This window comes from Muntiacus reevesi, chromosome 16, assembly GCF_963930625.1.
Source record: "Muntiacus reevesi chromosome 16, mMunRee1.1, whole genome shotgun sequence".
NCBI lineage: Eukaryota > Metazoa > Chordata > Mammalia > Artiodactyla > Cervidae > Muntiacus > Muntiacus reevesi.
Window position 1 is genome coordinate 53,535,502 of NC_089264.1, and position 20,720 is coordinate 53,556,221.

The 20,720-nt window shown below is 43.1% G+C and overlaps 1 protein-coding gene across 1 annotated transcript in view; it reads right to left on the bottom strand.

Annotated features, from left to right (window-relative positions):
* Positions 1 to 609, bottom strand: part of RELL1 (RELT like 1) — a 76,773-nt gene extending 76,164 nt beyond the window's left edge. Inside the window, exon 1 of the mRNA XM_065907414.1 lies at positions 399 to 609. Coding sequence (XP_065763486.1) covers positions 399 to 486 — 88 coding nt within the window. The 5' untranslated portion in view covers positions 487 to 609. The remainder of the gene's footprint in view (positions 1 to 398) is intronic.
* Positions 610 to 20,720: the final 20,111 nt, after the last annotated feature.

Below are 20,720 nucleotides of genomic sequence, written 5' to 3' on the forward strand. Positions count from 1 at the left end.
TTCCGCTCGCGGGCCCTTTGAGGACAGGCGGCAGGAAAGGGGTCCGCAGGGGTCCGCAGGGCTCCGGGTCGCTCTACCCAGGTGGAAGCGCTCCCCAGGAAGGCAGGAGCCCGCCCGGGTCCCTACAGGCCAGACAGCTCAGAGGCGGGGCCGGGGGCGCTGGTAACAGGTTCTCGCAGCAGCCGAGAGGAGAGCAGGCGGGAGCCCAGCGGGCGGGAAGGAAGGGCCGGGAGCCATCGCCACGCGCCGCGCCCGACCCGGGCCACCGCAGGACAGCCGGATGCTCGGCGCCAGGACCCCGCAGCTGTGCCACGACCAGGGAAGCTGGGGGCTCAGCGGCGCAGCAGTCCGGATCCCTCGCGCTCTCCTGCGCGCCCCAGCCGCGACAAGGCACTCACCCAAGGCGACTAGCGGCGAACTCACGGCGCCTCCCACCAAGACAGCAGCGGCGAGCACGGCGGACCCCGGGAGTCCCCGCGGAGCCATCGCGCGGTCCCTTCGCCCCCGTCCCCCGGGGCGCCACGTCCCGGGCTGCGGCTGTGAGCGCAGCTCTGGGGTCCGCGGGCCGACAGGGTTAGCCTTAGCAGGACTCAGCCCCCGCGCTGCGCGCCCCGCCCCGCCCCGCTCCTCAGGCCCCACCCACCTGAGCCCAGCTCCGCCCCTCCCAGCCGAGCTCCGGGCTCCGCCTGCACCAGCAGGAGGTGCACCCAGTGACCCCGCCCCCGGACCCGCCCACCTGAGCCCAGCCCCGCCCCTCCCAGCCGAGCTCCGGGCTCCGCCTGCACCAGCGGGAGGTGCACCCAGTGACCCCGCCCCTCAGGCCCCACCCACCTGAGCCCAGCCCCGCCTCTCCCAGCCGAGCTCCCGGCTCCGCCTGCACCAGCGGGAGGCGCACCCAGTGACCCCGCCCCCGGACCCGCCCACCGCGGCCTGGTCCCGCCCACCCCTTCACCTCCGCTTCCTCTTCAAGTAGGTCGGCCGCTCCCACTGCCGGGATTAGTCTGTGGTCCCGCCCGCAGAGCCAGCCCCGCCCTCCTGTCCGCGCTCGCGCGCTCGCGCGCTCCCTCCCCCAGAACCGCGGGACAGCCGCTGTGAGCGCGGTAGCCTGCGGTCGGGGCAGGGTCGCCGGGGCTTGTCCTCCCGGACGCCTGGACTAGACGGGCGTGGGAAGAGAAGAAGACACAACAGGTCTGGAAGCTCTGGATGGGCGTACATGGACAGCGCTGGGATGGGCAGGATCTCTTTTCCCTGCCGGCATCTCCATTCAGGTGGCATTCCCCTCGGTGACGGGTCTGGAGAGGGGCGCTGCACGGGATGACAAGTTTCAATGTTTGAAAATGAGGAAAGTCAAATCATTTAAATTTCTTCCTATCTCCACTTCCATTTAAGCTGCTCCTATTGGGGAGAAAAACCTCTACGTATCTCTAGAAACAAATTGCCTTTGTTTTTAAATCGTGTGCCCACATTACACCTTGCAAATACTTCTACGAAGTAACTCTTAAAGTGCTTAGTCACTGATTATCTCCTTGTATGATCACTGCCTCAGATATGCGGATGACACCCCCCTTTGGCAGAAAGTGAAGAGGAACTAAAAACCTCTTGATGAAAGTGAAAGAGGAGAGTGAAAAAGTTGGCTTAAAGCTCAACATTCAGAAAACTAAGATTATGGCATCTGGTCCCATCATGGGAAATAGATGGGGAAACAGTGGAAACAGTGTCAGACTTTATTTTGGGGATTCCAGAATCACTTCAGATGGTGATTCCAGCCATGAAATTAAAAGACGCTTACTCCTTGGAAGGAAAGTTATGACCAACCTAGATAGCATATTAAAAAGCAGAGACATTACTATACTAACAAATGTCCGTCCAGTCAAGGCTATGGTTTTTCCAGTGGTCATGTATGGATGTGAGAGTTGGACTGTGAAGAAAGCTGAGCACCGAAGAATTGATGCTTTTGAACTGTGCTGTTGGAGAAGACTCTTGAGAGTCCCTTGGACTGCAAGGAGATCCAACCAGTCCATCCTAAAGGAGATCAGTCCTGGGTGTCCATTGGAAGGACATGCTGAAGCTGAAACTCCAATACTTTGTCCACCTCATGGGAAGTGTTGCCTCATTGGAAAAGACCCTGATGCTTGGAGGGATTGGGGGCAGGAGGAGAAGGGGATGACAGAGGATGAGATGGCTGAACGGCATCACCGACTCAATGGACATGAGTTTGAGTAAATTCCGGTAGTTGATGATGGACAGGGAGGCCTGGCGTGCTGCGATTCATGGGGTCTCAAAGAGTCGGACACGACTGAGCGACTGAACTGAACTGAACTGATCGTCACTGCCAGCTCTGTGAAGTAAGTAGTATCCTTATTTCACAGGCTAGGGTGTAAACCGACGATGATCAGGCCACCGTGATAAATTGAGACTAATTGGTCTTCACTGTGTTTGCTCATCGCTGTGTCCTTCCTGCCTGGCTCAAGGACTGTACACACACTACCCACTGTGGAAGAGGTCAGAAGTGGTTTTTGAAGTTGAATTATCATCACAAGGAGCAGTTGACCTCAGAGTCTTTCTCTGAGTAGATTCCTCTTTGCATGCGTCCTCATGGACTGTAACCCACCAGGTTCCTCTATCCATGGAATTATCCAGGCAAGAATACTGGAGTGGGTTGCCATTTCCTCTTCCAGGGGATCCTCCCAACCCAAGGATCAACCTGTTGTCTCATGTGCTCCTACATGGGCAGGCAGATTCTTTACCACTGGGCTACCTGGGAAGCCAATTCCCTATTTATTGCCCTTTAGAGACGCCTTCTGAAACAGAGTGGTCAGGTCTTAAACCAATGTTCAAGAACACAAACAAGAGGACGAGGTGGGCACTGGAGGTTTTCACAGAACACACCCTTGTTTGGCCTGTCCGTCTTGGATTTTCAAAGGAGGACTCTTTAGTCTCTTCACTGAGTCTTCTCCACAGTCTGCTAGACTCACAAACATGTACACTGATGTGGGAATTCCCAGGGAAAGCAGCTAGGCCACTACAGATGGCTGAAGCTGAGGGGTGGCCCTTTGAAGACAAAGGAGGCTATGTGTGTCCTTTGCACTATTATCCACACATCCTGCAATCTGGCAGGTAAAGCAGTTTATTCTAACTCAAATACAGAGTAGCTGCAGGAGAAAGAGGCCCATGTGGGTTTCTAATTTAAAAAAAGAAGAAAAAGAAAGAGTCCTGGGCCTAGAAATTAAACTATAAATTATCAGTTGTAGCCAGAACCAGTTACACAATTTGCAGAGTCTTGTGTAAAATGAAAACTTTCTTTCAAAATTAAGAATTTCAAGATAGCCATAATCTGGTTAGATGGCCTCTCTAAGCTTGAGGCCCTGTGTACATCACACGCCCATAAAGCCAGTTATTGTTTGGGAACTTAAAATGTAGCCAAATGATTGAACCAAGATATCTCTTCAAAAAGACAAATATTTTAAAAAGAGAATAGTGTTTCACTCTTTTCTTACAGATTGAACTTACTATTTAAAAGACAGGACCATTTTTAACAACATATTTGAATTGGACGTCTGCTTATGGCTCTCCAGAAATAAAAGTACAATCCGGTAGTTACAGTTAGAGGGGACCTCAGTAATCATCTGCCAAGCCACTTATTTTACAGATGAGAGATAGTTAAGTGTCTTGCCTGCCATCTCATTGCTAGTGCGAGCCAGAATTGGAACCTAAGGCTCTAAAATTTTCCTTCTCAGACTTTTCCATAACACCTAGCTGCTTGACTAAGTGTTTTACCATAGATATTTTACTGTCACGGAACCTCACGTACATGCATTTGCACGTCTTGTTAATGGAAAGAGGGAGAGAGGGAAGATCAGAGGAAGGAAAGAAATGAAGCCTCACTTATTTTCCAGGTACTTAATCCTACAGATTTGTTCACTCAACTTAAAAAGCCCCACATATGCATTATCTAAAAACCTGCTGTTTTATCTTAAATGTGAAGGCATCAATGTGATTGAAGCTCTCATTCATATTAGGAAGGGTTTGCCATATTTCTTCTGAGGAAATAAAAATTTAACATCCCGAGACTAAATAATTTTCCCTTTTTTTTTTTTCAGAAATAAAATTAAAGAATCACAAGTAGAGATAGTTGTAATATTAGCTCTCCTTTACTCATCTTTTAGATTCAACTCGATCCTGGGGCAAACACTTTTCCTGTGTTTCATCATCAGATCTTCACAATTTTATATTTGGGTAAATATTATTACTGATTCTCACTGCAGAGTTTAGGAGATTAGGACTTGCAGGATGAAGGCATTTACCCAAGTCTCACAGCTGCCTGGACTCAAACTCACGGTCAGCTCACTCCAGGCCTACACTTGAACTTCTGTTTCTACTGTTCTGCCTCTGATATGCAGGATAGCAGCCAATCAGCCAGAGAAGGCCATGGCGTCCCACTCCAGTGTTCTTGCCTGGAGAATCCCAGGGATGGGGGAGCCTGGTGGGCTGCCGTCTATGGGGTCGCACAGAGTCGGACACGACTGAAGCGCCTTAGCAGTATCTCAGTAGCCAATTAGCTCACCTTTTCCAATACAGAGCCTTCTTCCGTCATTTTTTACTTAACCTGGCCTCTTTGAATTCTGTGTCAACAATAGCTTAAGTACTTTTTTTTTCAGAGAAGATTAAGTTTTTTATGGGAATGTGTTATAACTAAGAGCTTCTAGGAACCAAATTTACAAACTTATACAATTTTCCATCCTTTCTGGTTTTTGTTGAATTTTGTGAGCTTTTTCCCCTGTTTCTCTATATGAATTCAGTTAATCATTCCCCTGACTAGAAACCTTTCCTGTTTTCCTCTGTGCTAGAAGGTGGCAATTTTCATCACCATCATTTAAATGTGTAAGATGCAGTTGGCTGGTATTTACTTTAATTAATGTTGAAATTACTTCAGCAGAAGGTCTCTGTAGAATTTCTTCTTTCTGTGATTTAGATGTAGTCATCTTTCGTTTTGAGAGATTATATCCAGGAGAGAAGCCTACAGTTCTTTGAAAAATACGTTTGCAGGGGTATCAAATGATGTTTTATAAAATCTAAGGTTATTGTGATTTGACAACAAGATGTGTACTGTGTTCCTTGTATTGGGCTGAGGAGAGGAGGTTGGAGGGGACAGTATTACAGGTATAATAATGGATCCTAACCTGGCTTATAGAAGCTTTTAAAATATACCTGGGAGAAAGGAAAAAATTGCATTGTGAAATGGAAATGGTCAAAGACGGAGGGATCAGGATAAAACTGTGCCAGAGACTCACTCTATGACTTTCAGCCTCTCTTTGGTCAGTCTTCTTACCCAGACAATTCAGGCAGGAGATAGGATGATTTCTAAAAGTTCCCCTCCAACTCTAAGATTCTACACTGTAATGAGTAATCAAATGATAGGATATATGGTGCCAAAGTTGGGCTAGACTGTAGAGTTTCTCAACACTATCAATATTTGTAGACCGGATAATTCTTTGTTTGGAAGCTGTTCTGCGCATTGTGGAACATTCAGCTGCCTCTTTGCGTGTGTTCATGCCAACTCACTTCAGTTGTGCCAAGCTCTTTGTGACCCTATGGTCTGTAGCCCATCAGGCTCCTCTGTCCAGGGAATTCTCCAGGCAAGAGTACTGGAGTGGGGTGCCATGCCCTCCTCCAGGGGATCATCCGGACCCAGGGATGGAACCAGTGTCCCTGGAGGTCTCTTGCATTGGCAGGCAGGTTCTTTACCACTAGTGCCACGTGGGAAGCCCAGCAGCCTCTTTGGCCTCTGGTAATTAATTCCCTTCGCTGGTTGAGACAACCAAAAATATCTCCAGATGTTACCAAGTGTCATCTGGCAGCAAAACTGCCCCTGATTGAGAACCTCTGGGCTATGTTGTTCAGTCACCAAGTCGTGTCTGACCCTGGAACTGTATGAACTGCAGCACACCAGGCTTCCCAGGCCTTCATTATCTCCTGGAATTTGCTCAAACTCATGTCCATTGAGTCGGTGATGCCATCCAACCATCTTGTCTTCTGTCCTCCCCTTCTGCTCCTGCCCTCAATCTTCCCCAGCTTCAGGGTCTTTTCCAGTGAGTCAGCACTCCGCATCAGATGACCAAAGTGTATTGGAGTTTCAGCTTCAGCATCAGTCCTTCCAATGAATATTCAGGGTTGATTTCTTTTAGGATTGACTGGTTTGATCTCCTTGTTGTCCAAGGGGCTCTCAAGAGTCTTCTCCAGCACCACAGTTTAAAAGCATCCATTCTGCAGCACTCAGCCTTCTTTATGGTTCAACTTTCATCTCTGTACATAACTACTGGAAAAACCATAGCTCTGGCTATATGGACCTTTGTCAGCAAAACTAGGTTTGTCATAGCTTTTCTTCCAGGAAGCAAGTGTCTTTTAATTTCATGTCTACAGTCACCATCCCCAGTGGTTTTGGAGCCCAAGAAAATAAAATCTTCACTGTTTCCATTTTCTCCCCATCTATTTGCCATGAAGTGATGGGACCAGATGCCATGATCTTTGTTTTTTGAATGTTGAGTTTTAAGCCAGCTTTTCTAAAAATTTTTTTTATTTATTTTTTCATTTATTTTTATTAGTTGGAGGCTAATTACTTTACAATATTGTAGTGGTTTGAATAAGCCAGCTTTTTCACTCTTATCTTTCACCCTCATCAAGAGGCTCTTTGGTTCCTCTTCACTTTCTGCCGTTAGAGTGGTATCATCTACATATCTGAGGCTGCTGATATTTTTCCTGGAAATCTTGATTCCAGCTTCTGATTCATCCAGCCCAGAATGATGTACTCTGCATAAATTTAAATAAGCAGGTGATAATATATAGCCTTAACATACTCCTTTCCCAAATTTGAACCAGCCCATTGTTCCATGCCCAGTTCTTACTATTGCTTCTTGACCTGCATACAGGTTTCTCAGGAGGCAGGTAAGGTGGTCTGGCATTCCCATCTCTTTAAGAATTTTCCACAGTTTGTTGTGATCCACACAGTCAAAGGCTTTAGCGTAGTCAATGAAGCAGAAGTAGACAGTGTTTTTTGTTCTTTTTTTTGTTTAATTCCCTTGCTTTTTCTATGATCCAGCAGATATTGGCTATTTGATCTCTGGTTCCTCTGCTTTTTCTAAATCCAGTTTATACATCTGGAAGTTCTCAGTTCATGTACTGTTGAAGCCTAGCTTGAAAGATTTTGAGCATTACCTTGCTAGCATGTGAAATGAGTGCAGCTGTACCATAGTTTGAACATTCTTTGACTTGCATTACCAAGTGTCACCTGGGGGCAAAATTGCCCCTGGTTGAGAACCTCTGGGCTATAGAAATTCCAAAACCAAAAGGACTGCAATCAGAGGCTCTGAGCAAGGCTTCTTGAAGAAGGTGCAATTTAGGCTAAATTGAGGGAAGTCTAGGGATTAGTTGGGGAAGTGTGTGAGGACGTGCACAGTGACAGGATTAGCATGGTGTAGGCTGCACAATGGAGAGTATGCAGGAGGGGAAAAGGGAGGGGAGAATGGATCAGCAATGGCTGTGGGTCAGAGGTGAGCACAGTGGTCAATTAAAGGAGAACTGAGAACTATAGAGACCAGAAGTTGTCATAAATTAGACCAAGTAGATTGTTTTAGGGATGCTAAGATGAATTTCAGTTGTTCAATTAAATATATTTTTTATCATAAATCGGGAACCTGCAAAAATAGAGAAGTCCCAGTTTTGCCAACATTTTCAATAGACATCAAAGGCATCCGATTGCTGGGTTAGCAATGATGGCCATAATCTGCCTCATTCCTGATCACCAAGTCAGATTTTGTTTCATGGACACAGTCTTCTTGAAAATTTCACATAAATGACTCAGACCATTTGCTCTTAGCACCTCAAAACCAGGGAGATATACAATGATGTGGTTCTTCTCTATAAAGAACAAGGTACAAACGTAGTGATGAATCACGTGGTTCCAGCTCAGTGAAACCCACAAATGCACATTCCAGAGGACAAACTCTACAGAGTATAAGCTGTCTGTCTTAGGCAAGCTTCCTTTTGATTGTAATACACAGAAACATCAACACTAGATGAATAAACAGTAAATTTATTATAAAGGTAAAATATTCATAGATTTAAAAAAGGGTCAGGTCTCCAGCCTTCAAGCAGAGACAGAAACAGACAGAGAGGAAGTGTATCGTTGCTAAGAGGTGGAAATGAGAACAATGTGGTAGCCCGTTGAGAGAGAGATTTAGAGGGAACCCACACACCCGACATTTCTTATCTACTGTTCCCAGTTCTGATTTGCTCAAAGTGATGCTGAGCAAGGCCTGGGTGCCAAGGAGCCATGTGGTTCATCACTACATTTCAGGCTGTGCGTGCACGTGGGAGGGTACACTTGTACGCTCTCACTGGTGCTCACACTCACGCACATATATACACATATGCATGACTGTGTCCTGTGTCAATCATTTGCTGAGCATCCCTTGAAGTTTCTTCTCTCACTGGAGAAGGCTGATTTGTGCCAGCCAGACTCCAGTCCTACTTCTTTGTCCCTGGGGATGTGCAGAATGCGCAAGCTGCTGACACTGCAGGGACCCGAGTTCTAGGGGTGAGGGCCACGGGTGGTCAGACTTGGGCACCCACATCAGTGCAGTCAGGCCTCCCCGTGGTTAGTGGGTGAAGAATCTGCCTGCAGTGCAGGAGACCCCAGGCGGGTTTGCACCCTGAGTCAGGAAGATTCTCTGGAGGAGGATCTCCAGTGTTCTTGCCTGGAGAATCTCATGGACAGAGGAGCCTGGTGGGCTACCGCCCATGGGGTCGCAAATAGTCGGACATGACCGAGCAACTGAGCACCTACATAAGTATGTGTAGCCAGGAATGCTTCCTGCTGGGACTCTGGAAATCACATTTCCCCTGTCCCCAAGGCAGAGGTGTCCAGACTGTACAATAATGTCAGGATAAACTAATTAGATGGAGCTCTTTTTGCCAATTATCAGAGATTCTGAGAGTAGTAAGATTCAGAGAGTAGATTCTGGGAGAGTTCCCTTCGGGGAACAGGAGAGCTACGTACCATATCACTGCTGTGCATCGCTGAGGGTACAGCTGGGGCTCCAACCCATGAATTTTTCATGGACCATTCTGCTCGACTGAGTGATGCTTAGTAACTGTGCCTAATGACCCAGGGGTAGGAATGAAGAAAGCAGTTTAGGAGATGGATTCCAGTTTAGGAAAACCTGACATCTTAGAGGTTTTTCAAGGAATTTGGCAATTTTGAGGAATAAGAGTTTGAGGTGATAAGATTCAGTGTAGGCTAGGTAGGACACCAAAGGACTGATGCATGAAGAGAATTAAAGGGTCTGGTGGTACCTAAGGTGTTCCACCTGAGCAGTGGGATGAAGGGGATGGAAGAGCTACAGTAGGGGAGGACCCTTTCTCAACATGGTCCAAGACTCTGAGGATCCCATCTGGGCCATTCTCTGGCCAAGACAGAAGTATGTGTAGCCAGGAATGCTACAGATCAGCAACAGCCAGGTCAGTAGCAAAGGTTCTCCCCTCTTCCTTTTGGTCAAAAAGTTAGTCTGCATGGCCAGTTCTTAGCAATTGCTGCCACCAACTCTGCCCCTCTGTGGGGATGACCTTCTCACCCCATCCTGCATTCAGTGTGGACCACCACAGCCCAGACAGCCTCTGTGATGCTCAGGAAGACAGCCTGTGAGCTTTATTACATCAAGAGATTTTCTGAAATGACTGCATAGAACCAGAAAAAAAGATTAAAAAAAAAAAAAAGAGGAACGTGAGGAGATCATGTGGATTCTTTACCATCTGAGCCACCAGGGAAGCCCATGAATACTGGAGTGGGTAACCTTTCCCTTCTCCAGGGTATCTTCCTGACCCAGGAATCAAACTGGGGTCTCCTGCATTGCAGTCATATTTTTTTTTACCAGCTGAGCTATCAGGGAAGCCTCACAAAGTTTACAGAATCTTTTATAAAAGAGGGTTTGCATAGTTTAAACCAGATTGTAACTATATAATTTAAGTGAATTAACTTCATGATTATTTCTAACTAGACAAAATAGCTTTTCTACTAGTAGAATTAAAATGCAAGCTTCATATGTCATTTAACATTTTCTAAATACTGAATTAAAAAAGAACAGGTGAGATTAATTTCAGTAATATATATCATCGAACCTAATGGATCCAAAATATTATCATTTTAGCTTGTAATCAAAAACTTTAAATGACTAATGAGGTGTTCAGCATTCTTTTCACTGAACTATGACTTCAGAATCTGGCAAATAGTTTTCCATTTAGAACACATCTCAGGGACTTCTCTGGTGGTACAAAGGATAAGATCTACCTGCCAGTGCAGGGGAGACAGGTTTGATCCCTGATCACAGAAGACTCTACATGCTGCAGAGCAACGAAGCCCACACAACGCTTACTGAGGCCGCGCGCTGCAGCTCCTGAAGCCTCTGCAGCCACCGCAATGAGAGGCCCGAGCACCCCAACTAGAGAGTAGCCCCTGCTCGCCACAACTAGGGAAAGCCCTCGCACAACAGCAAAGACCCAGCGCAGCCAAAAGTAATTTAAAAATTAATTAACTGATTAAAAAATAAAGCACGTCTCAGTTCAAGTGCTTCACAGCCACATGAGACCATGAGTACCATTGGAGTCTGGGCTAGAAGCCCTTCAGTTCTTTCTGAGTTGTTTAGTCGCTAAGTCATATCTGACTCTTTGTGACCCCGTGGACTGTAGCCCACCGGGCTCCTCTGTCCATGCGATTCTCTAGGCAAGAATACTGGAGTGGGTTGCCATTTCCTTCTCCCGGAAGTCTTTTCTGAGGTGGTGACGGAAAGGGTGCTGGACTTCTCCTGTGTTTTAGTCCTCAGAGTCATGCTTATCAAGATTCTTCCATTTTTAAGAGCAGACGCACTTCAGTGAGTGAACCTTTGACAGCTCATTTTGCAGCAGGATTAAAGGTTGCAGCAATTCCATTTCCATTGTTGAAGGGCCGCAACATGCCTTCTTAGCAAGAGAGTCCAGAATGCCAGGGAGAACAGCCTGCTTGGTCATGCATGCTGGTTCAACTGTTTATTTTGATCACAGTCCCATGCATGGTCTTGTATATCTTTGTGCTGAAGGCAGACAGAGCTACTATGGCCCCTGCATGAATAATCTATTGTTTTCAAATATGTTTCACCATTACTCTCTCAGCCATAAATACCTTCATTGCTAACATACTGTTCAAAATCACCATAATCAGGAGAGGGCCATTTTATATCCACTTGTTCACATGATCTGAGCAGTATTTTTGCATGACTTTAGGGAATAAACAAGAAAAGGGGGAACATTTTAAAAACAGAGTAAGCTTAACGGCTTTTTCACTTATTTCTTTAACCATGTTAGTATACTATGGGGTGATATGCACTAACTTTTGGTAGAAAGGAGGGACTATTTTGTAACTGAAAGAAAATGAAAAATGTTTCTGTAACATTTTTACTTTCTTTCAAGCTTTCAAATGACTCAAAAGAAATATGGAATAATAAAATAAAAATTTGAAGGTTGCCAAAAAGAATCCTCCTTTCTTGTTGTACACCTATAACTTAAGTAATGTTGTACATCAACTATACACTTCAGTAAAAAATTTTTTTAAATAAATATTTAAAAAAGACTCCTCCCTCCTTCTGGCCTCCATTCTCTGCTTCCGATAGTGCTCCCGTGTCCACTCTGTATGTAGATACAGTGAAGAAACAACAGTGCAAATTAATGATGTTTCCGGTTTGGTATGAACTAAATACAGCTTCACAGCTCTGACTGGCGCCCAGACTCACCTATGACTCTTTTACCAGAAACCAGCTTGGATGAAAGGGAGTCTGAAGCCAGTTGACATCTCTGCCCCTCCCGTTACCCCACCCTCCACTCCACTCCCCACCATCAGACTTAACAAGGAAATTTTATTGCTGAGATTCTAACTCTTGAATAATTTCAGAATTAATAAAGATGTAACTTTATTGAATCTCAACGCTGAGATTCAGTGCTAAGATTCTTCTCTTCTGTGAGGACACATTGAGATGGAGGAACGTGGTGGCCAGTTCCATGGACTGCAAAGCAATCACACAAGTTATTTTATTTGTTTGTTTTTCTTGCTGAAGAAGCAGGACAGTTTGTTTGGCTTAGGAAAGGCACAGCTAAGTCCAGAACTGCTTCTCCCTAAAAGGCATGACTCTAGGGGTTTCATCCTCCTTTTGTGTTCCTGGTGGTTCCAAGTCCTGCAGTGGCCTCTGAACAGCCTGTCTCCAGCGTGTTCTGGTCCACTTGATCCCCAATCACTGCCCCGGTGCTCCTTCTAAATCCCCACTGATAGCAGACTTTCCTCTGCTCAACTCCCTTCCAGGGTTCAGCCCTCCGTTACCTACAGGGTCACATTTATACAGGATCACATTCATATAGGGTTACGTTCAACTCTTTAACCTGCTGTAACCTCAGTGTCTCCCCTCGTATCCAGGCAGCTGGGATCCAGCTTCTCCCTCTCAATCAAGGGCCACTTACCTCTAATATATTTGGCTTGAAGAAGGGTGGACTCGTGGCCATCCTAACTCAGCCCACATTGCCAGCTGCTTATTCATGGTGACCTGGCTCCTAATAGCTCTCTCTGCAAGTCTGGGATGGCTGCTCTGGCCACTAGGAAGGCTTCCACACTCTCGGTTGACCCCCTCCAAACATGTATGCTGCCCATTCTTGCCCCTGCCCCCACCCTCAACATACTAACACAGAAGTGTTTTGTGTTACAGGCTTTTCCTGAAGGTTTGGCCAGTTTTGTCTGTGGACCCAGCACAGATGGAACAGGAAATGAGGTGGTTCTCTGGACCCCCTCAGCCATCATGGCCATGGAAAATTCCTCCCTGGAAGTCCATCCACACTACCTGGGTCCCCACTCGCCTCTTTGCTTTTAGAGTTAGAGCAAAGAGTCCTAGCTCTCCTCTCCTAGACTTCCAGGGCTTTCAGCACACTCCACTGCCAGCTCTCCTCCCCCAGAAAACACTGAAAATTCTCATTACTTCATTATCATGCAGAGGACCAGGTGATCCTATTTCATATTGCAGGGTTTCTAACCTGGAATCCATGGACTCCTAAGGAGACTGTAAATAGTCTTCAGGAGGGATTGTGGATTTGCATGGAGAGAAAGTTATATCTTTATTGTTTTCAACAATCTTGAAGTAAAATTTTTCATTTACTTCAGTGATAAATGTAGCAACAAACCACAGAGCCTGAGACACTGGCACCAACTGAACCACAGATAGTTCATATTATCTTATGTTCCAACAGATATCTCAAATACTGCTTATACCCATTATTATTTGGAAATTACTTTGAAATTACAAATTACTTGTTGAAAGCGAAAAAGCTGGTTTAATGTGTGAAGTGGCATACATATTGGTATCTCAATTTTTTATTTTTATTTTTAGTTAATTTATTTTTTTAAGTTTTTAAAAGGCTTTTTGGCCACGCCATGCAGCATGAGGGATCTTAGTTCCCCGACCAAGGACTGACCCTGAGGGAAGAGAGTCTAGGCTAGTATTATAGGCAGAATAATGTCCTGCCAAAGATATCCATGTTCTAATCCTTGGGATCTATGATTATGTTAGGTTCATGGTGAAGAGGAGTTAAAGTCGCAAATGAAATTAAGGTAGCTAATCAACTCACTTCAAAATAGGGAGATTATCCTGAATTACCTGGGTAGGTAATCCTTAGTCAGAAAAGATTTTAACATGGAAAAGGGAGCCTAAACAATAAAATAAGGGTATGTGACTATGGAAGAGAAACACAGAGAGATGCAATGTTTCTGGCATTGAAGAGAGGAGGAAGCCATGAGCCGCAGAATGTGGGAAGACTCTACAAGCTAGAACTAGCACAGAGTCAGATGCTCTCCTGGAGCCTCCGGAAGGAAACAAAGCCCAGAACCCTATTTCCATTGTCTACCCTACAAAACTGTAAGGTAATAAATTTGTGTTGTGCAAGTTGCCATATTTGTTGTGACTTATTATATCAGCAACTGGAAACTCATTTAGTTGGGTTACTCAGCTTCCAAACAATGGCTCTTGGAGGGTTAGTGGAGAGAAGTCAGACTATAAATCTCTTGAATCCAGCCTCATGGGTTTTACTTTGGAAATAATGACTGGGTGGATAAGCATGAATTAAGAGCTACAACCTTTGAACATCACCAACATAATGCTGAAGGTCTAGCAAGGGATCCCTGAGTCCTGGGAAAGCATTTACAATATTCAAAGCATCCACTCACTCTCAGTACTGGTGCAAGGACCAAAATAATGATACAGGTGCACTGATCAAGCCATCCTTTCCCCATTTTCTCTCTCTCCTGGGGAAATCAAAGCAGGACAGTCTCCATACTGTGTCATTCAATCATTAGAAATATGACATAAGGCTGCAAACGCTAAAGTTGGTTATATCTGTCATTGCAGTCTGCCATTGAATAGAGTGCCACGTAAATGTTTACATTTAACACTCAGTAAATGTGTTGACATAGTGTCTTAGACTTTCTTTGTGATATGAATGAATTCAGCAGTTTTGTGATAAGCCACGGCAAGTTAAATGACCATATAAGCCAAGATCGTTATGCCAAGTTCCAGGGAAATAAAGAATGAATGATGAATGGTGCTTTTTTCTCTAATGAACCTCATCATAATTTTTGAGTTGGAATCCTATTTAAAAGATCAGTTCCAATATTTGTGACACCTGCATTTTCCTGACTAAAGCTTTACATTTAAAATTAACATCTGGAAACTTAGTGTGATTTGTTTTTTTTATTCCCTCGCTTGAAGTCGAGGACTGCCAGTAGTGAGAAGCAGTCTGGTCATAGGCATGAAGGATCAAAATAGTAGATTGAAATTTCACCTTGAAAAAACTTTTCATACATCCTCCTTAAGCAGTTGGCAGTCAAATGTGGGAGGAGGGGGGAATATTGAAATGTTGTTTTAGATGCAAAATCAAAATAAAGTCCCCAATATCTTTGCAAAGGGTTGGTTCCAAACCCTCACCTCCACCTGTGGTTAACAAAATCCAAGGATGCTCAAGTTCCTTATATAAATGGTGCAGTATTTACATATAACCTGCATACATCCTCCCTTATATAAATACTTTAAATCATCTCTTGATTACTCAAATACCTAATACAAGGTAAATGCTATGCAAATAGTTGTGAGTGTGACAAATTTAAGTTTTACTTTTTGGAACTTTCTGGAATGTTTACTAATATTTTTTGACTGCAGGTTGGTTGAATTCACAGATACAGAATCTGTGGATACAGAGGGCTGACTGTACTCTGAAATGCAACAGACATCTCCACAGGGGGATTAATGTAAACATTTTAATTCATTTGATCATCAGATAACCAAAGGTGGCTAGGCAAGGCCTCAGTTGATGGAAGGGCCCTTTACCTAGTCTACCAAACACTCTAAGTAGCCTAACGTGGATGGATCATGGCATCCACCATGGATTTGGACAATGCTGCAAAATGGATGGACTTTTCTTTCAGTGTCTTCACACACTGTGTAATTCACTCTCTTCCAATCCTTCCCCTACTCAGTAGGTGTCCCCAAGCCTACAATTACGCCTTGCCCATTCTTCAGCTTGAAAGTCAATCTACTGGCCTCGGCCAGGCAACATATAAGTCACTGACAGTCAGTCCTCTCAATAAGTACTTTTAGTTTTCACTGGGAATATAGTTGTTATTTCAGCCTCTTGCTAATGTTCTCAACTGACTACTTTTTCACATCCACCAGATAACTACAAAATGCCCATGTATGTGATACAGTCATTGAAAAGAAAAGTTTGAGCAAAATTATATAAAGTTTGACATATTATAATAGCTAATATAACATGGCCGTATAGTCAAAGCTATGATTTTTCCAGTAGTCGTGTATGGATGTGAGAGATGGACCATAAAGAAAGCTGAGCACGAAAGAATTAATGCTTTTGAACTATGGTGTTGGAGAAGACTCTTGAGAGTCCCTTGGACAGCAAGGAGATCAAACCAGTCTACCCAAAGGAAATCAGTCCTGAATATTCATTGGAAGGTCTGATGCTGAATCTGAAACGCCAATACTTTGGCCACCTGATGTGAAGAACTGACTCATTTGAAAAGACCCTGATGCTGGGAAAGATTGAAGGCAGGAGGAGAAGGGGATGACAGAGGATGAGATGGTTGAATGGCATCACCGACTCAATGGACATGAGTTTGAGTAAGCTCTGGGAGTCGGTGATGGACAGGGAAGCCTGGCATGCTACATACAATTCATGGGGTCTCAAAGAGTAAGACACAACTGAGCAACTGAACTGAACTAAACATAACATGTAACATGTTTGCCATCAAAATGCTTTTAATGCCACAAACCTTTCAATTTACTATTGAAACAGAAAAGCAATTCACCAATTACTTGCTTTTTGCTTTGGATTTTATTTATCTATCTGCCCTAAACCTTAAATATTTGTACTTCTAAAAATAAAAAAAAAAAACTTTTTTTTTTCCTCTGGCGACTAAATGTGAAAGAAAAGTGAGAGTGTTAGTCATTCAGTTGTGTTCAATTCTTTGCGACCCCATGGACTATACTCTGCCAGTCTTCTCTGTTCCTGGGATTTTTCCAGGCAAGAATATTGGAGTAGAAATTGCCATTTCCTTTTCTAGGGGATCTTCCCGACCCAGAGATCAAACCCTGGTCTCCCACATTGCAGGCAGACTCTCTACTGTCTGAGCCATCAGGAAAGCCCTAGCGACTAAATAGTTTCTGTAAAATACTTACATATGTACGTATTTCACTTGTCTTTATGTATATCATTATGTATATGTGTGCATATTATAAATACATATAAAATAAACAGCATGTGAGATTAAGATACATTTGTAAAATTGCTAAAATTTCAACCAGGTTGATTTCATCTGTAAAATGATAGGGAAGAACTGTCTGAGCATTGAGAAAAGGCTTGAAATTACTTGTGATTGCAAAATTACTTATGAAAAGTTAAGAGTTTAATTTTAAAATCATCAGAGTTAAGAAAATGACTTTTTAAATGACTTGATCATTTTAACTGAAGAAAGGTGAGGTTTTGAACTAACTGACTTTTTTATGCCATGACATTTCAATTTCTCCATGTTTCAAATTATTTCCTCCTTATCATCTGCACATGGCCTGTGTGTGTGTGTGTGTGTCAGTCGCCCAGTTGTGTCCGACTCTTTGTGACCCCATAGACTATATCCTGCCAGGCTCTTCTGTCCATGGGATTCTCCAAGCAAGAATACTCTCTAAGGGATCTTCCCTTCTCTAAGGGATCTTCCTGACCCAAGGATTAAACCAGGGTCTCCTACATTGCAGGCAGATTCTTTACCATCTGAACCACCCAGAAAGACTGCACATGGCCTAGGGGTGCTGTAATTTGCTTTATTATCACTTTCATCAACTTCACCAGCCCACACACTTGTCTTCTAAATAACATTTATTAGATCTCTGATGGGTAACAAGAATAAACACATGCTGAAGACGGATCCTAGACTTTGAGATTGCCATCAAAATGCTTGTGACTCTACCAACCTTTCAGTTTACCCTTGAAACAGAAAAACAATTCACCAATGACTTGCTTTTTGCTTTGGATTTTATTTATCTATCTTCCCTAAAACCCAAATAATTTGTATTTTTAAAAAAATTTTTTTTCTCTAACACCTAAATAGTTTATGCTCGCTGGGAAAAATGTGAAAAAACTGAAAAAAACAACATAAGCTAATTGTTAAGAAATATCATGTTGAATACATTTGGGTATCACATCATATTGTGAATTTTTTTTTAACTAATATCATTAGCATTTTCTCATGTCATTAAAGGGGTCTCTGAAAACATGATTTTGGTGACTATAGACCATTAACTATTCTCTTGACAAGAACATCTATGTTAATTTCTATAATAATAGCATGAGAAACAGTTTTGTTCATTAACTATTAGATGCATATCTACCTTTTAAAGGATGCATTTCCAGAAGTGATTGTAAGGATTCTTAGTGTTTCCCTAGGAATAAAGGAAAACCCATTTCATCCAGACTTGTATGAGGATGCTTCATAGTTCTTCTCACTGAATAGACCTTCTAAGGCAACCCTGTCCAAAAAACCTTTTGATGGTGACAAAAATATTCCATATCTGTGCTAATATGCTCACCACTTGTGGCTACTGATCATTTGAAATGTGGCCAGCGAGAATGAAGAACCGAATGTTAAATTTTGTCTTAATTAATTTAAATCAATTTTATTTAAAAAATTTTATTGACACATAGTTGATTCACAACATTATGTTCATTTCTGCTGTATAGCCAAGTGACTCAGTTATACATTTTTCTATTTTTTCATATTTTTTCCATTATTTTTTATCACAGGATATTGCCTATAGTTCCCTGTGCGGTACAGTAGGATCTTGTTGTTTATTCATTCTATATATAATAGTTTATAGCTGCTAATTCCAAACTCCCAAACCTTCCCACCCCATTCCCCATTAAGTCAATTTTAAATAACTACATGCAGCTAGTAGCAACCATATGAGATGGCATGATGTGAAAAAATCAGGAAAAAACCGGAGTTTACCAAATAGTATTTTTTAAAATATTTCTTTAAGTGTAAAATCCACAGTTTCTCTAATCACCGGCATTTGAAACCTCAATGTTTCAGCTACAGCACCTCTCCTTTGGCCCTTAGTTAATTTAACTAAATGGGCTTTGATGAGAATATACATGATATACAAGTAAATACATGATATCCACCAAGCTAGACAATTTGCACTTTACAGAAGTTGTGTTATTTTAATTGCTACAAAGGAGCTACAGACACTTAAGAAATTCTGTTTGAGGAATATCACTTATGTTATTCAGATTTTCAGATAGTTTGAGATATAATAAAAATACGACATGATTCAGAACACCAGAGAGGTTTGAAAGACAAGTTACCGCAGAGTGTTGATAAGTGTTCTATGTTCTGAAAAAGGAAGCATGCAAATCAGCCTCCTTTATGTTTCTTAGCTTGTATCTGAAAAAAGTTAAATGAAATTTTGGCTCATGCTTGGGAGAAAACTTACCAAGTTACACTTTTCAGGGAAAACTGCCTCTGAGCTATGATCTTACCTATTTCACACTTGTTTCAGTCCATCACTGACTCCTTCACTGTTGATTCAGCCAACATGAATCAAGTTTAAAATTATCTTTCATGTTCCCATTTTGAATACTCTTCCTGCCTACTACCACTTTTGTCTTCAAGAAGATGACTTCAACTCATTTTCCAAATTCCTATGAAGTTAGAAGCTAGTATCTTACTTCCTATTCAACACCTGTCTTCTCCTCTACACTAGAAACTCCTTGAGGTTGAGGACCATGATTGTGTTGTCTTCTTGTTGCCATATCTAAAGCACCAGATAAATGATGGTAGAGAGACAGATAGACATAGAGACAGATACAGAGTGTTTTGGAGATATAGATATATGGGTAGATATAGTCAGTGCTTCTTAAGTATTTGATTAGTGCATAAGTGAATTGAACCTTCACAAGGGCCAAGTGAGGAATGGATTTTCAGTCCCATTGTGGATGAAGAAAGTGAAGCTCAGAGAGTACACTTGCTCTGGGTCTCATGGCTGAGAGGTGAGAGAAGTGGAATTTGAGTCCCAAGTCTGGAATTCTTTTCATTATATGAGAGTTGCCCTCTCATTCTTCTCTAGGCTGGCTTTTCTCATTCATCTCTATTTCCCTAGCCAAGCAGATACATGAGCAATGGAAGCATTTCCAGTAAGGACAGGGTTACAATGAAAATAGCTGCTGCCATGGAATAGATAAATGCAAGAATGGGGCTGTGTCTGGGGCTAAATACTCTTCTCACTGTACAATGAATTACCATGCTCTCTCCAGTTTGAAAAAATAAGGCCACAGACTGCAGCTCCCTTGGTTTGTAATAAGCATCACAGTTCCATTTAACCAGCTTAAAAACATCCACATAGAGTACTATAGCATTGTCCTACTATGATCCCATGGATTCTGCTTTAAATAACCAAATTACATAGTACAGTCACTCCTTGCTACCCATGGAGGATTGGTTCCTGGACCCCCCCACAGATACCAAATTCAAGGATGCTCAAGTCCCTTATACAGAATGGCACAGTATTTGCTTATAACCAACACGCATTCTCTAGTACACTTTAAATCATCTCTAGATTACTTATAATACCTAATACAATGTAAATCTATGTAAATAGTTATAAATACAATGTAAATGTTATGTATATATAGTTTCTGGGCATGTGGCAAATTCAGATTTTGCTTTTTAAATCTTTCTGGAAATTTTTTTTCTAGTATTTTCAATCCATGGTTGGTTGAATTCGTGGACGCAGAACCCAAGGACTCAGAGAAGACTGTAAAAACACTTATTTCACCAAATTAGAATGAAAATAGACTTTAGATACACATTTTTTTTTTTTTCCATTTCTTTTTTCAAATGGAGAAATGGGATTCAGAGAAGTGAGAAGACGTGCCCGGGACACACGGCACTAGGGAGAGAAGGAAGCAATCGAGCTGCTCTGTCCGGGCCCATCCGCTCTATCAGCGATCTTCAGACAGCAGGCTGCAGAAGGGCGCTCACCTAGGACGCGTCCCGTATCCGCCCAGGGACGTGAGGATGCCCTCAGTACACTAGCTTTCTGCTA